Source organism: Chelonia mydas, chromosome 1 (assembly GCF_015237465.2).
Source record: "Chelonia mydas isolate rCheMyd1 chromosome 1, rCheMyd1.pri.v2, whole genome shotgun sequence".
Lineage (NCBI taxonomy): Eukaryota > Metazoa > Chordata > Testudines > Cheloniidae > Chelonia > Chelonia mydas.
Genome location: NC_057849.1, coordinates 52,593,453 through 52,610,306, shown reverse-complemented (window position 1 = coordinate 52,610,306; position 16,854 = coordinate 52,593,453). Strand labels below are relative to the sequence as shown.

Below are 16,854 nucleotides of genomic sequence, written 5' to 3'. Positions count from 1 at the left end.
GGTTGCCCAACACTTTCCATTATAAGATCCTGCTTTCAGTTGCTTATAACTTTGCCAAACTGTAACTGTTTGGGCTACAATTTTCTTTGCAGGATGTCAGCTAAAATGGTTGAGCCATTTCCAAGAATGAAGGTAGAAATTTTTTGTTTTGTTTTGCCCATGTTAAAAACTTGAACATCTTATGCCCCCTACCCCCATATTTTGTAGTCACGAATGGATGATGCTAACTGAACAAGCAGGTATTCAATATTTTTTTTTATCTCTTTATTGTTCAGTGCTTGACCCTAGGCCTTTTTTACTGCACACCATTCAAACCCTGCTGTGAAGGAAGAATTATTAATTTCCTCATGGGCTTTTCTGTGATGTGCATAACTATAGCATCTGATATATAATGTAATGTATGAATAGAAAGCTCAGAATATAAAGGTAGTTCCTTTAATTAACAATGACCTTTTGAGCCTTGAGTTTTACATAGCTTTTTATCAGTTCTGACTGACTTCCCTCCCAATGGCAATGGCTTAGAATTACAAACACTCTATTTTTACAAGATAATATAAAAGGTTATAGCATCCAGGCGAGCATTTATCCCAGTCTGCTGTTTTACTGTAGCCAGAACACTTTATTGATGGAGTCAGTATTTGGCAAGACAGTACATAATACCTGGAGCTTGGTCATATTTTTAAGCAAGCAAGCGCCATCACTGGTGTTATTCCAAAACTGAAATAATTTTATCAGCTAAAGTTACAAAATGTGCAGCTTAGAGGACTATTCAAATGATTTGTTCTAGTACACATAAAAGTACTACTGAAAAGGTCAATGTAGTTCATAATGGTGACTCATTCTGTCACTACTATAGAACTATGGATTCATGCAAAAAATATTTTGAAAAAATATAGGACAATTTAAAATTCAAATATGACTATATATTCAGTTTAACAATGAGATTAAGTACCTACTGATTTTCAGAAGTGCCACAGTGACTTGGGAGCACAAGTTTCATTGAAAAGCAACAGGGTTTGTGCTCCTAAATCACTTGGGCCCAGCTCCTCAAAGGTATTTAGGTATTTACCTCCCATTGATCCTTTTAGTATCTGACCCTGAGGCTCTTTTGAAAATCCCACTCTTAAATGATAAATATTCTAGATGAATATCTCCATTAAATTGCTTACCGGGCACTGAAGCACGGTAATTACTAATTAGAGTAACAAAAAGGGTATAAATTAATTAGTATAGGATTGTAGCAATGAACTGTTGGGCTCGATGTTAACATGTATAAAATTAAGGCTCTCTGAGGTAATATAGATATAAGCCCAGGTTTACCCTTTTTATCCCCCGTAGAATCTTGTGAAAGCAAGAAACTAATTTGTAAGTTAAATAAACATAATAACGGTCGGCATATTAAAGCCACAAGCAATGCCAATGAAACTTTAAAAGATTATAAAACATATTCCGCAAGATTTACACCTTACATGGAGTGCAGGACATATTTTGTTTTAAATTGCTATATACAGGCTTCTGTGCAGAATATATCTGAGAGCGTGGAAGCAGCAATATCCCATTTGTTGAGCAAGGGTCAACAGCGGCACTGTGCAAAAATATTGTTTGCTTCACTATATTTTTTGCAATAATTCCAGTATTTCTCCATTTGTGACACTGAAGACATTGTTATATGTAAAAAAGATTTTCCAATTCTGCCTTCATAAAATTAAGAGTCTTCATTAACTTGTTCCTGGCACAAATTAACCATTTCCAAAGGGGAAAACATGGATTTTTAAAATTAAGCCCTAGCCTGTATTTGAATTTCTGAAGTCAAATCAAAACCATTTCTCCTACTTTGGTGTTTTCCCCCCATAGAGTGAGACTTTTGCATACATCACAATACAGTCTGTATCGTGGGGAAATATGTGTTCATGTCTGTTTCAGTTCCACTTGGATACAATTAGATAGATAGAGGGATGGATGATTAAAATATTAGCTAGATGTTGTCATGAATTTTAGTTATATTCAGCAACTGGTTAATTAACAACTTGATCCTGTGAGGTGCTGAGGACCCTGACTGCCATTGAAGCCAGTGGGAATTAAGGGTGCACAGTACTTTTCAGGATTCAGCCCTCATTGCCTTTTGCCTGTAGTAGGTCCATAATCTCCCAGAGTCTAATTAGGTACCTAAATATAAATGAAGGGGCTGAATTTTAAGAAGGTTTGGAAACGTTGGCAAATAATAACCATTCATTCACCCTGGCATTAGGGTACAGGAAGAATTTACTTCCACAGCTCATTCCCAACAAGAGTCTGGCACAGCTAGCTCCTGCAGACGTCTTCTCCTCCCTGGATTGTAAACTACTGAACCACTTAAAATGAGATTTAGACAGTAAATCAAAAGAAAGCAGCTGAGGATGTCAAAGAATGAAAAGGAATACAGCAATTACTGTCTGTTCAATAGGTCTATTCAATTAGAATCCTCAGGGTAGTTTAATAAAACACTCTGTTTGTAGCCTCCATGGCACGAGTTGCTTTCTTTATTAACCTGAAGAAACGTACTCAGATACTGGTTTTTTGTGTTTTTGTTTTTTTGGTTATTACTGGCGTCTCATATCCTGTAGAGTCTAAATAAGTTAGCCACGACCAAATGCTCTGCACACAGAGGGCCTTTGCAAGAGGCTGACCAAAGAATACTTTCAAAAACATCTAGGACCAGTTTTTTAAAGGTCTCTAGGTATCTGAAAATGCAGATCGATTTCTAGTGGGATTCTCAAAAGTGCCGAGGCCCCTTTTGAGAATCCCACTAGAAATCGATGTGCGTTTTCACATACCTAGAGACCTTTAAAAATCTGGCCCCTAGTGACTTATGAGTTTATGTCAAAATAAACATAAAAATTGATGCCTTTGATATACCCAAGACCATGAAAACTTCATTTAACCCACTGAGGCACCTCCTAGTTCACAGGATCCCAAGATGGGTAAACCTGAAAAGTTTTGGCTGTTCATTTCAGAAAAACCCAAAGGTTCCTAAAACAGTTAGCCATACCAGACTGAGCTGAAATTTCACAAGATATTCAGTGTTACTGCTTCTGGTCTGTCAGGTCAGAAATACTGTGACACCATCATCTCATGTATTATTTCTTTGCCAGAGCCTTGAACTGCAGTGGCATGACAAAATGAAAGGAAAAAAAGGGAACATAATTAAAGCAAGGTAGATGTACTAAGTTACGTCTCATTACAGCTACCGCTATAGTTATCAACAACAATGCCTATGTGTTTGATAGTAACATTTTGGCAAAGGATTTTCAATGTATTTTTAATGTAACTACTATATCTATATACTTGGTTTTGGAAAGTGCTAGAGTACAGAAAATGGCAGGATTCTTATTTTATTTAATTAATTATTTAAGAGACAATCCCCCTGTAATGCGCGCAAGTGGGCCCCTCTATTTTCTGCCACTTCAGCACCCACAGATCATCCTGAGACCTCTGCTTTGGTGCAATCACCCATGCTCTTTATTTACAGTACAAGTTCCCACCACCTTGTAGCTACAGACAGCGTCAGGCTCACAGCCTCAGGGACTGCTAGCTTTTGCAGCCAGCAGGGGAGAGCAGCCTCTAACTCCCTAGCTCCTCCCTTTCCTCTTCTCCTGGCTTCCTTCCTGCCAGCCTTTATGCAGGCCCTGGCTAGCGAGGCTGGCAGCTGTCCCCTATTTGCAAGTTTGGCCTGGGCTTACTCAGCCAGCTCCAATTCCCCTTTCCTGATTGGAGCTGCCGTGACAGAGGGCTGGCTCAGGGTTTCCTAGCAAGCACCCTGTCACACCCCTAAAAGATTTTAGCTGTCTTGGCAAATGGTTAAGGGCTCAATACTACTGCCTATACTTGCACTGAGTAGTACCCCACTATGTAAGTAGTTCAACAATTGGACCAAAATCATGTGCTAAGGTACTACTCCATATCATTACAGGTGATAGAATTGAGCTCTAAATATTTTGTGGACTGTTCAAAGCAGATTGCCCGAGCTGTTAGCACTTGCAAGTACATCCCTGTGCAGTATGCATATTTAATACCACCCATACCTAGGTACACATTCGGGGCTGCTGGTCCCTCCCACCACTCATGCTGCCACAGCTACATTTTATTGTTACCAAGCTAGCTCAACCAGAGTTAGCGTGATTATGTCCCCTGGAGCTGGGAATCACATCTCCGGCTTGAAGTATGAAAATAGGAAAGTGAAGGCAAAAAGGGGCCTGCGTAGGTCCAAATGGTGATTTAGTGGCAGAGCAGGGATTAAAACACCATTATGGGTCGCTTTGAGTCCCATGCTCAATTCACTAGACCGTACTGCCCCTTTAATCCATCTCTTCTTGGCTTCGTATTCCATATGTGAAAAGTAGTTCATTGTGCTAGATGTAAAATAGACCTGTAGAAAGGAGGGCCTTTTAGGGGGAAGATCCAACTGCCATTGAAGACAGTAGAAAGATTCCCCTTCATTTTAATGGGCATTGGCTCTGGATCTTAATGAGCTTTTTTACCTGTGAATAACTATCAAAGGTAAGTTCATCAGCTGAACTATTTTACAGCTTCATAAAAAATGTTTTGTCATAAACCTACCTGAAGGCAGTAGTTGAACTTGGCATGTCAGAGATTCACTGTTGGAAATCTTGATAGTACCCTTGCATCTTACTTCCCATCATTTGATGTTGTGCAAAGCGATATAGCAACAGAGTGGCTGGCCAATTGTGGGAAAGGTGGGAACCAGCATCTGAATGGGATCCACAGATATTTTTTAAAATCCAAAAGTATTTTTACTAGTTCAAAATATTGTTTCTCTTGCTTCTTTTTCCACCAGTCCTGACATTAATATAGACATTAGTCATGACTTTGAGAATTTTGGAATATACTTATAAACAACAGAAAGCAGTTTTGTGTTGTGGAGACAGGATAACATTTTCATGAAGTTTCCACACATGCTTGAGAATCTATTTTATTTTGTAATCATTCTGGATTTGCTTTCTGAAAGGGGATTTAACCAAGATGTATCTGATTATTTTTGTCAATTTATATATCATTACTTTGTAATTGATTAATTGTTCTAATGGGAAATGGGGGATAAAGTGTTGTTTAAAAGCAAAATTTATGGTGAATGATTTAGGAGATTCATTAATAATGGGATTAATCATCCGTGACCAAAAATTTTTATAATCTGACAGGTATTTGGGAGTTTACGTGAAAGGAGATTTTGGTCTCAACCCAAACCTTAGTGGATGGATATCTTCATCACCCAAAACATTACAACATTTGATACCTTAATTAATTGGCACTCTCACCATAGATGCCAAGGAATAAAACAAGCCAGAGACTGAACTACCCTTCCCCCATTAGAGTCACATTGGTGAGGCCGTGCAAGGAAACTTGTATTGCTATTGTCTGTGCTGTTTGTGTTTGGTAGATAAAAATGGATAACAGTATTTTTTTTATTTTAAAAACAAGTATCAAAATAACGAAATGTCCTTTTCTTAAAATTAAGCTGAATCTAGTTTTTTTTAAGAGCCGTTTGATTTTTGTGGTTGTTGTTGTTAAAACTGTTTTTCAGTCAGAAAAATGGCTTTTCAAAGAAGATAAAAACTTTTTTGGAAATTTTTGTTTCCTTTGAATATTTTTTGTTTTAGTTTTTCCAGGAAAAATGAAAACTACACATATTTTGATTTTCTGGAAACTGAATTTTTTTAGGTGTTTCAGTAAACACTGTGGGGGTTTTTGGTGACATTTTTCAATTTCAGACAACGAAATCCCCAATTTTTCTAAACCTGAAAATTTTACAAAAATCTGAAACAACAAAACAGTATTTTTTTAAAAACCAAAAATATTTGAATTTTTAAATTTCTTCTCTTTTTTTTTGTCAAAAAACTTTTTTTTAAATTTCCCATTATTGACCAGCTCTGGTTTTATACATTATAATTCTCAAGTTGGCCTCAAGACAAAGTCCCATTCACCAGTTTTCTGCTTTAGTGGTAAGCAGCCAGCTTTGGGTCTCCACTATATCTGCTGTCTTCTATTGAATTGAATACAGCTTGCAGTGTTCCTTTTCTGGTTTGCAATCCACTTAGAAGTGAACAAATGTTTCATCTAATGTGTGTTCATCATCTCAGCATGTATTTGCAGTGCCCAAGCTCTTTCAGCTTTCTATCTTTATGCTCCAGCATCAGATTATAAAGATGGCAGACAAGAGTTTAAAAGTCAAGCTCTTTATAGGCCCTCTTGAAAGCATTTCTGCCTTAAGAATGCCGTTATGAGACCTGTATTTCATAATTAAAGAAACTATTTGCAATTTCATGATCATTTCTGAAACCTAGGCAGTGCTTGGAACAATGGTTTCTGTAATATGGCTGCTGTCTGCCCATAAACTCATAAAACTGACAAAGAAATGCTAGCTATTTTTAATTTCTTTTATGAACCGTCTGGACATAGTTCTGTTGTAGTTTAGATAATGATTTGAAAGCATTTGTCATTAAGTTATTGTCTGCCAGAAAAAACAGCCCCCAGCCTTTGTGAGGTTGTGTCAACTCAGATCTTAGGCTGTTTGCAATGCCAAATTATTTCAGTAGCGATGCTTCCATGACCACTTTATTTTAGTTCCCGTAAACTTTTGTCTTACTAATCATCCCAGTGCCATTCTGCATTGTCCTCAAGCAGTATACTAAGTGGAATACTTAACTGATATGAATTAGAGAAAAAATTATTTAGGTTGATATAGCATGTTTCCCAACAGCAAGCCTGTCCTAAATATAAAGGGAAGGGTAAACACCTTTAAATCCCTCCTGCCCATAGGAAAAACCCTTTCACCTGTAAAGGGTTAAGAAGCTAAGATAACCTCGCTGGCACCTGACCCAAAATGACCAATGAGGGGAAAAGATACTTTCAAATCTGGAGGGGGGTGAACAAAGGGTTCTGTCTGTCTGTGTGAGGCTTTTGCTGGGAACAGATCAGGAATGCAGACTTACAACTCCTGTTAAATTAGTAAGTAATCTAGCTAGAACATGCATTAGATTTCCTTTTGTTTAATGGCTGGTAAAATAAGCTGTGCTGGATGGAATGTATATTCCCGTTTTTATGTCTTTTTGTAACTTAAGGTTTCGCCTAGAGGGATTCTCTATGTTTTGAATCCGATTACCCTGTAAGGTATTTACCACCCTGACGTTATAGAGGTGATTCTTTTACCTTTTCTTTAATTAAAATTCTTCTTTTAAGAACCTGATTGATTTTTCATTGTTCTTAAGATCCAAGGGTTTGGGTCTGTGTTCACCTGTACAAATTGGTGAGGATTCTTATCAAACCTTCCCCAGGAAAGGGGGGGGTAAGGCTTGCGGGAATATTTTGGGGGAAGACGTCTCCAAGTGGGCTCTTTCCCTGTTCTTTGTTTAAAACGCTTGGTGGTGGCAGCATACGGTTCAAGGACAAGGCAAAGTTTGTACCTTGGGGAAGTTTTTAACCTAAGCTGGTAAGAATAAGCTTAGGGGGTCTTTCATGCAGGTCCCCACATCTGTACCTTAGAGTTCAGAGTGAGGAAGGAACCTTGACAAAGCCAAATTCAGGGTCTCTTAGTGAGGTTAGCACCTCTATCACTCAGTCCTTTGAAGAGAGGATGACTGAGTGTGATGCTTCCTAGGGGTACCTTGGTTGTAAGGCACTTCACTATCACCTGCCTTTAGCATGAGGACATCTTGTTTATTTAACAAAGAAATTGTTTATTTAACGAAGACTAGAGATTCAAGAAGAAGCAAGTAGAATTAATGGAACCAAATGATTACATATAAAATAACACGCATTCTAGTCTAGACTTATCTAACAAGATATTTTCAGGGCCTGTAGAGTTTAGCTCACCTCAGAGTCTTTCTCCCAGTATTTTACAGTCTGTCTGTCTGTGACCCTTGGTACATAAAACATGCATGCTGGCAGCTTGTCTCCTAGGTGAAGAATATGGACACATCCCCATACCCCTAGATATATTCCAAAAATGCATTGTCTTTACTCATAAACAGGAGGCCCCTCTGACTTCCCACTGACTGTTTTTTCCTGAAGGCTTCTTGTACGTTCTGCAAGAACCTGGATCAGTGTGTAAATAGCCTTCCATTGTGACGCATACAGTACTCAATTTACGTATAACCAGACAGAGCGAAAAATGTCTGTTACCTCCAGTCTGAAAGGAACGTGCTTGTCACCTCCTGGTGACCTGCTTTACTTGCAGACCTTAAGAACATAATTTCCAGTATAAATACAAAACTCTTTAAATATTATCCTTACATACATTTTGCAGTGGTTATGAGGACTGGTGTGTTAATGGCTCTCAAGAGAGACTTCACTATAATGTAGATATCAGACCCTGGGGATCCCTGTAAACTCCTCTGCACCCCTTATGCCCTCTGCCAGTTGGCATGAAGAGGTCCCTGGTCACACTCCAATCTCCCCACTCCAAAGGGACTGACATTCAGCAGCACAGCTATAATGGGTTGGGTATCTCTTTAAAGGGGATGCTCCTTCCCTTATATAAGTGGACAGCATCTCTGCACTATGATGTAGCAGTAACCGGTGCCGTCTATGTACACTGAGTCCTGTCATCTGACAACGTTCAAACTTTTTGTAACCCTGACTTATAAATGTGGTAGGGGAACAAAGATTAGTTTCTTACCAGCACTGTGTGTATCAGGCCCTTTATTTTCTGATGTCAGGGAAAAACATAACAAAACTATCTTTGGCACCAATGAAGGCAAAAGAGGCAATGCCTCCTTGGAGTTGAGTCTGACGTCTCCTCCGTGTAGCCACCTTAGGTGAAAATATTGATTATGACCAAAAGGCAATTCCTAATTATAGAGTTTATTGGTACAGAGCTCGTCAGGCCTCTGCCTAATGCTATTGAAAGAGACGACTAAGGAAAAGGTGATAAACAACATATGGATATTTCACCCAAGTGTAAATAGAGGATTTCAGTCTCCATTGCTGTCAGCTTGGCACCTTTAATGAACATTTAAATTCACTTAGAGAAGAAAGTAAAACTGAAAAATGTGAAACTTCCACTGGTATCTTTAACCAAAAGACTGTACATATTTACGTAAAATGTACATTTTAAATGCTGTGTTTTAGAGCCTCATAATATGCAAGCATTAATTCAGCACATTCTCCCAAGGAAGGCCTTTAATTATTATAGCTTCAAAGTGTCTCCACATGCCTTTCTTTGGAGCTGTTCAGTTGAGCTCACATCACACGCAACACTTCCCAGTAGCTGTAAATATTTCTGTATTACTGTGTCAAAAGCGATACACGGGGAGTACACCTGAAAACTGTTCCCAGATCACCAGATTTAAAATGAATGTTCTATGTTTTTTTTAATATTTCAGCCAAAAATATTTTGCTGATGACACTAAGGATTTAGAAGATATAGGAGATTTGTTACCTACCATTGTGGATAACAAAGTAGAAATCTCTATACCCTATGATAGCATAAATTTCTATTGAAATACTGTAATGGTCAGTTTCTTCAGTTATGCAGTTTCCATTGGGATCCATTGGAACACACAGCTAAGGACAGAATATGGCAATAGTTGCTATGTTAGACCACTTTTTATACACTCTTTAGAATGCAATGAAAAAGTTATAGAAGGAAAGCAAAAGAAAATGAAGCTGTATGCTTAGATGAATGACAAATCAGTTCTCGCTTGCTTAGTGAATGCATTTTGGAAACATGAATCAGAAAATGAAGTCTAAAATGACTGATCTGTATACAATTCTTCTGAAAACCATGCTTAGAATGAATTCTTTTATATTTACAGGTTTCATATGGGGTGAAATTAAACAGATGTGGGATGGTGGACTACAGGATTACATTCATGACTGGTGGAACCTAATGGATTTCGTAATGAACGCCTTATACTTGGCAACAATTTCTTTGAAAATTGTTGCATTTTCAAAGGTAATCATTCTATTGTTAGCTAATATTTATAAACAAATATATTAAGTAACTAAGGTTATACTTTTTGACTTGCTTCTATATTTTAAAGGGTCTTAGATTGATAAACTACTACAATGACTCAAAGAATCACTTTACTAACCTGTCAGTTTTGCCATCTGTAAAATGGTTTTATCTGTGCCACGGTATGTTGGATGGCTTAATTCCTCAGGATCAGTAAAGCATTTTGAGATGTTTGGATGTAAGGTACTATAAAAATGCCAAGCATTATTATTATTAGGTGTGGATATTTGTACAAAAATGTATTTTATTTCAGATAGTCCTTGCATAATTTTTTCTACTGAAGCTTTATTACCAAGGTAGTTTAATAAATAATATGCAACCTCGTATCAGGATTGCATGAAAAATTCAAATAAAAACTTAAAAAATATCAAAAAGCAAGATTTTCACATTTTTGAATGCTTTTAGTCCAATTTCATCAATAAACTGAAATTTACTCTAGATTTTGGCTAAATAATAGAAGCATTGTTGGGTTAAATTTGTCCATTTGGCTCACCATTGTCCTATTTTTTGAATAAGAAATATTACATTATTAATATTTGAACTTTCTTCCAGAGAAACATCCATTTGTTTCAAAAGCATGAATAGTTGAAGGTTGCATGTTTTCCATGTGAATTCACAATTTCATGGACATTCCTTGTAAAAATTAAATATTCCAGTTTCAAAATGGTCTTGAATGAAAGAAAAATATATTCAAATTACATTTCAAGAAAAATGTGTCAGCACTTTCACACATCTCTAATCACCTCTGAGTCAACGTAACTTTCTAATTTATATTATTCATTATCATCATTATATTTCAATGACTTCAAGTTTATTTCCGTCAACTATCCAATACTACAGGGCCAGATTCTCTCCTGTGCCAGGATCCAATAGGCTAAGAAGAAAGTGAGCATCCATAAAGGAGCTGATTACAGCTCCCTATTCTCAAGTCACAGCTGTTCTGGCTGCAGCTGTGGCATAAGTTTAGATCAGCCCAGGAGCTTCTCTAATTTACGTCAGCGATGGTTCATAAGTGTCCATATGCCCAGTTGATAATTGGCAGAGTGGAACAGTGGCCCTACACACACCTGACCTACCATCTCCCTCTTCTATCACATCAGGTGTTTCTAAAATTTTTGCCTGCATGACCCCATTTTCACACTTACTGTTTCCTGTGACCCCAAACCACAACAAAACAACATAGTGACCAAGTAATCCAAGAAGTTTGCATATTAAATATATTTAATGCTCGCTAATGTGACACATGGGCTTGCACGTTGCGACACAGCTTCTCAAAGTCCAGTGATGTGGTAGAAATTGCATATCTAATCTCCAATTTGACATCAATGATAGAGCGATACTGTGACTTGACGAACACAAGTGCACTGAATCCAGCTTCACGCAATTACCTGCTCATGAATGTCACCATCATTTTCAAGGTGCGTGCTGAGAATTCAGGATAGTCATTCTTCACAGTGAACCAGAATTCTGGGAGAGAAAGTTGGGCATATGTTACTCGCAAGAATTGATCAGAGGATATTTTGATGAGCTATTCGATTTCAGCTGTTGGCAAATCCATGGTATCAGGCTTGCACTGAAAGTATTTCACACCCAATCATACATTGTCATGTCCAAGTTGAGGGGAAAGGATACAAACTGTTCCTCCATCTGGCTGAGATGCTCAGCCATCACCTGTGTGGGAGGCTCAATAATTTCATTGACAGCCAGGAAATTAGAAAGCTGTGGGAATGATTCCTAATTTGTCTCTAATAGATTATTCTTCCAGAAAACAATTTTCTTCATTAATCCTGTGAGTCAATCATCCAATGAAGTGAGCTGTACCTCACGAAAGCTTATGCTCAAATAAATTTGTTAGTCTCTAAGGTGTCACAAGTACTCCTTTTCTTTAAGCTGAAGAATGTGGGTGTTCTTTCCTTGCAGACCTGTATGCACTTCATTCAGTTTCCTAAATATGTCTGTGACTTAGCCAGGAAGGCACATCTTCCTTTGGTCACCTAAAAAATCAACAAATTCACTCTTTTTCCAGTCCACTGCTTGTCCCTCAGTTCAAAAAATCATCCCAGTACTTTTCCTCAGCGAGCTTCAGTTTGGAATGAAAACATGTCATGATCAGATCCCATGTCTTCACACAGTTTTGCAAACAGATGCATGCAAAGAGGCTGAGTCTTGATGTAGTTCACAATAGATGATACTGCAAAACTTCACCTACCTCTGGACTCAGAGCTTTACATGCCTGTCGGTCTTTGTGAATCATGTAGTGAGTCCACAGAGCAGACAGAGCAACTTTCTTTACCAAGGCATGCAGACCTGCTGGTGGCCTGCAATAGGCCGAGCTCCCTCTGTGCAGAAGCCTACAATGTGATCACCCAGGACATTTTTGTTTTGCATGGAGCCATGTAGTACATCGAACATTCCTTGTGCTGTCTTGTGTCCAGGAAGAGGGAGAAAGAACAGAGTGTCTTCAAGGATTGCACATTCCCATGTATTTCACAAAAGCAAAGAAATATGCATCAGGACCCTCAGTGCTCACACCATCTTGAAGAACAAAAACACCTGTGTTTTTCAGACTCTCCACCAGTGTGTTTTCCTGTTCTGCTGCTATCACCTTAATCCTTCAATTCACTGTGTTGTTGGAAAATAATATGTCTTTGAATTTATTTCCTCAGTTTCTCCACACATTATCTTCACCATATCAATTTCATCTGGCAAAATCAAAGTCTCTCCAATTATGTAAGACTTGGCCTGCACAAGGCAGTAACTCACTTCAGATGATGCCTTTTGTGTGTGGTCAGAGACGGACAGGGCTCTCTTGAATTGCACTTGTTGACGTGAAAGTTCTTTCCAACTCTGGAAAAATGACCTTGGTTTTCCTATGTGTTCCCTGTGAAAGGCTAACAAAGGTCATTTAAGTTTATTAGGCTTCAAGCTTTTGCTAGATAATGCTATGTGACATAGTAGGCATTTTGGCCTTTCTTCGCTCTTGACAAAAACATTGGTGAAGCCATATGCAAAGCCTCACCATATCTGCCAGCACATTTCTTGCACTCTTGTTTTTCGCACATAAGTGCATTACTAGACTCACTGCTGGAGGATGAAGCAGATACTCTGCGTAAAAACAAGTCCATTGTGCCTCATCTCACAAGTCAGAAAACGGAATTCATTGTTAAGCAGATGAGGCCAGGACTTAGGAAGGCCCTGTGTGCTCATACTACGGCAGCACAGAGAGAGTGACTTACAATGATTCTTTATGCTTGAGTGCCACAAGGCTACTCAGGGTAGCATGAAAAGATATGGACCCTGCCTTAAGGAGCTCACAAGCTGCTGCAGATTCCCTCTCAGAAAAAGCTAGCACAGGTTCCTACCCGCTCAAGCAGAGAGGATGCTCTGTTGAGAAGGCTGCTGTCCGCAGATAAGCATCTTCTGGATTCAAGTCTCCCAGCTGGATGCTTGCACAGCCTGATGGGGCAAATGGTATCCACACAGCCACCTCCTCATGTGTCGAGACCTGCTGTACACACAACATACCAGGAGGCTGCCATTTTCAAAATGCATGCACCATACGTGCAAGGGCCCGCAATGAGGAGGCTGCAATTAGATCTACAAAATGGCAGCCTCCCAGCGCAGGTTTGAGGAGGTGGTGCGGACACGTTCAGGGGCAGATGGCATCATCTCGTGGGCCAAATCTGGACCCTTGGACCTGCAACCCCATCTACTAATGTCACAACCCCATTTGGAATTGCAACCAACAGTTTGGGAACCACTGCATCTCAACAGGGTGGGGAGGGGATGGGTTGCATAGTAGCTGCTTGTGATGATTTCACACCCACTCAGAGCTTCTAAGGGAATTTTCACCTAGGCAGCTCTGGCCAGATTTGAGTCCCTGTCCATCACTCAGGTAGAGCAAAGGTATTTGAAAAGGCGGAGAAAAATCTGCCCCCTTTTATTCAGAAAGCTAATGGAACGTGCTTTGATGGGCAGACACAGTTTCATATACAGTGACCAGGAAATAGCCTTTTTACTGGTCCAAAATGCAAAATAACAACCTCATTGGTAATGCAAACCTTTCTAAAGCATTGTAGACATCCAATTTTTCCTTTTAGAACAATATTAATTTGAAACCATAATAATCCTTTCATCTCCCAGGTAGTTTCTGCCTTCTGTAATCAGATTCCAAGGTGATGGTGTCTGAAGTAATATGCATCCATTACCTCCCAATTAGTGTTATGATGCTAATCAGACTCAAATTGTAAACACAGTAGTGCATAAAATATTACCTTTAATTCTGCAATTATTTGTTTTGTTATATTTGTGATTTTTAAAGCCAACTAGCTTTTTTGTCCTTGCTTTTTTTCACCTTTCCTTTGGTAAAATGATTAAATCAGAGTATATAAATAATGCATCTGATATAAGCAACTGAAATAATGAGTGGTTAATTGATTAATCAATCACATTCGTTTCAGATTCTTAAAATATGATTGTTTTCCAGTTGTACAATAAATGAGGACCAAGAATTACAGACAGTACCAATGTGTTATAACATATGACCTTTACTTTCATTTGCTAACTGCTGCATGACTATTTTTTCTGAAATATAGTTTTGCCTGTATTTACTGAAATAATTATATAGGCCCAATTCTCAAATATGTTCCACCTGTTCTCAAATGTGTTCCACTCTAGTGGCACAACACAGCCAGGCACCCATCTTAACCAGCTTCCTTGTATAAGAGGCATAGCAGCTCGATGCTACTCCCTGGGGAAAAAAAAGAGTTAATTGCTGGAAGAAAAAATCCTGGCTGATAACAAACCTTTGAGTCTGCAAGCAGCTGAATGTAATTTAGCGCAGCCTATAGGCTGCTCTAAATTACATCAGGGACTGGAGTAGCCCCTAGTTGGGTCCAGGATTGGGACAATGCAAAAGGATATCTTAAAGCCTTTTTTGCCCATTCTCCCACCCCAGTGCTAAGTGTGTCTTATGTTCATCTGAGGACCAGGGTCCAGATCCTCAAAAGAGTTAGGTGCCTAAATATCTTTGAAGATCTGGTCTCTGGTCTCTTATACCTGTTTATATACCAACACACAAGTTAAATGTCACATGGTTCTAAATGAATTGTAGTCTCATACATTTTAAGTTCATAAAGGCATGATTCATTTTAAGGGATGTAGCTGCTTCGACTGAGGATTATAAATACAAATAGAACTATTTATGCTGCAAAACAAAGGATTCTGTTTATATTTTGAAACTACAGTATGTTTTGCACTGCTAAGTCAAGTGCTACTTCTCTCACTTTGATGCATTACACCAAGGATGCTTTTAATGTTTTATTAAAATGAAGCATGGCTTCCATTACTGTGTGTTTTCAGCTACATAAGAGATTGCACACAGCTGATGTCACTAAATAAGTGGCTCTCACCCATTAGCATGAAATGCTATGTAATTCTATCGCTTTGGGGGCAGAGGTGATATTCAGAGTGCAGTTCTATCCTGAAAAGTGACTCTAAATATAAACTACATTTATTGTCTCAATCATTTCCACATTGAATCTACTCTGCTAATTAGTACAAGGATGGGTTTTTTCCCATAAATATCATGCTTCAAACACTGGGATCATGAGCCCATCTCTCTGGCATTGTAAAATGGTTTTGACCATTTTATATATTATATTTGGCCAATTCTGAAAATCAGACATTCACTTTCACTGGAGTATTAACTGCACAGTAAGAAAAAATATATTTTCTGTGCTTCAGTTTCATTGTTGTTTAACATCTTTTGGCTGATTATTCTGTTTTTCTCTACTGGTTCTCTGAAATGTACAGTACAAATTGTGACATACATGTCCTAATAACAATAATTTGAATTTATGTAGTACCTTTCATCCAAGAATTTCAAAGCATTTTACAGAGGTAGGAAAAATATTTATCCCTTTATTATAGATGAGGAAACTGAGATACCAAGAGTCATACGTGATTTGATTAAGGTCAGACAGATGGTCAATAGCAGAGCTGCAACTATCATAGAATCATAGTATCATAGAATATCAGGGTTGGAAGGGACCTCAGGAGGTCATTTAGTCCAACCCCGTGCTCAAAGCAGGACCAATCCCCAACTAAATCATCCCAGCCAGGGCTTTGTCAAGCCTGACCTTAAAAACCTCTAACGAAGGAGATTCCACCACCTCCCTGGGTAACCTATTCCAGTGCTTCACCACCCTCCTAGTGAAAAAGTTTTTTCTAATATCCAACCTAAACCTCCCCCACTGCAACTTGAGACCATTACTCCTTGTTCTGTCATCTGCTACCACTGAGAACAGTCTAGATCAGTGGCTCCCTAACTTGTTCCGCCGCTTGTGCAGGGAAAGCCCCTGGCAGGCCAGGCGGGTTTGTTTACCTGCTGCATCCGCAGGTTCGGCCGATCGCGGCTCCCAGTGGCCATGGTTCGCTGCTCCAGGCCAATGGGAGCTGCTGGAAGCAGTGCAGGCTGAGGGATGTACTGGCCGCTGCTTCCAGTAGCTCCCATTGGCCTGGAGCAGTGAACCGCAGCCACTGGGAGCCACAATTGGCCGAACCTGCGGATGTGGCAGGTAAACAAACTGGCCCGGCCCGCCAGGGACTTTCCCTTCACAAGCGGTGGAACAAGCTTGGGAACCACTGGTCTAGATCCATCCTCTTTGGAACCCCCTTTCAGGTAGTTGAAAGCAGCTATCAAATCCCCCCTCATTATTCTCTTCTGCAGACTAAATAATCCCAGTTCCCTCAGCCTCTCCTCATAAGTCATGTGCTCCAGCCCCCTAATCATTTTTGTTGCCCTCCGCTGGACTCTTTCCAATTTTTCCACATCCTGCTTATAG

The 16,854-nt window shown here is 39.1% G+C and overlaps 1 protein-coding gene across 1 annotated transcript in view; it reads left to right on the top strand.

Moving 5' to 3' along the window:
• Window positions 1–16,854, top strand: part of TRPC4 (transient receptor potential cation channel subfamily C member 4) — a 205,563-nt gene that overhangs the window by 157,013 nt on the left and 31,696 nt on the right. The window contains exon 5 of the mRNA XM_007070901.3: window positions 9,810–9,949. Coding sequence (XP_007070963.2) covers window positions 9,810–9,949 — 140 coding nt within the window. The remainder of the gene's footprint in view (window positions 1–9,809; window positions 9,950–16,854) is intronic.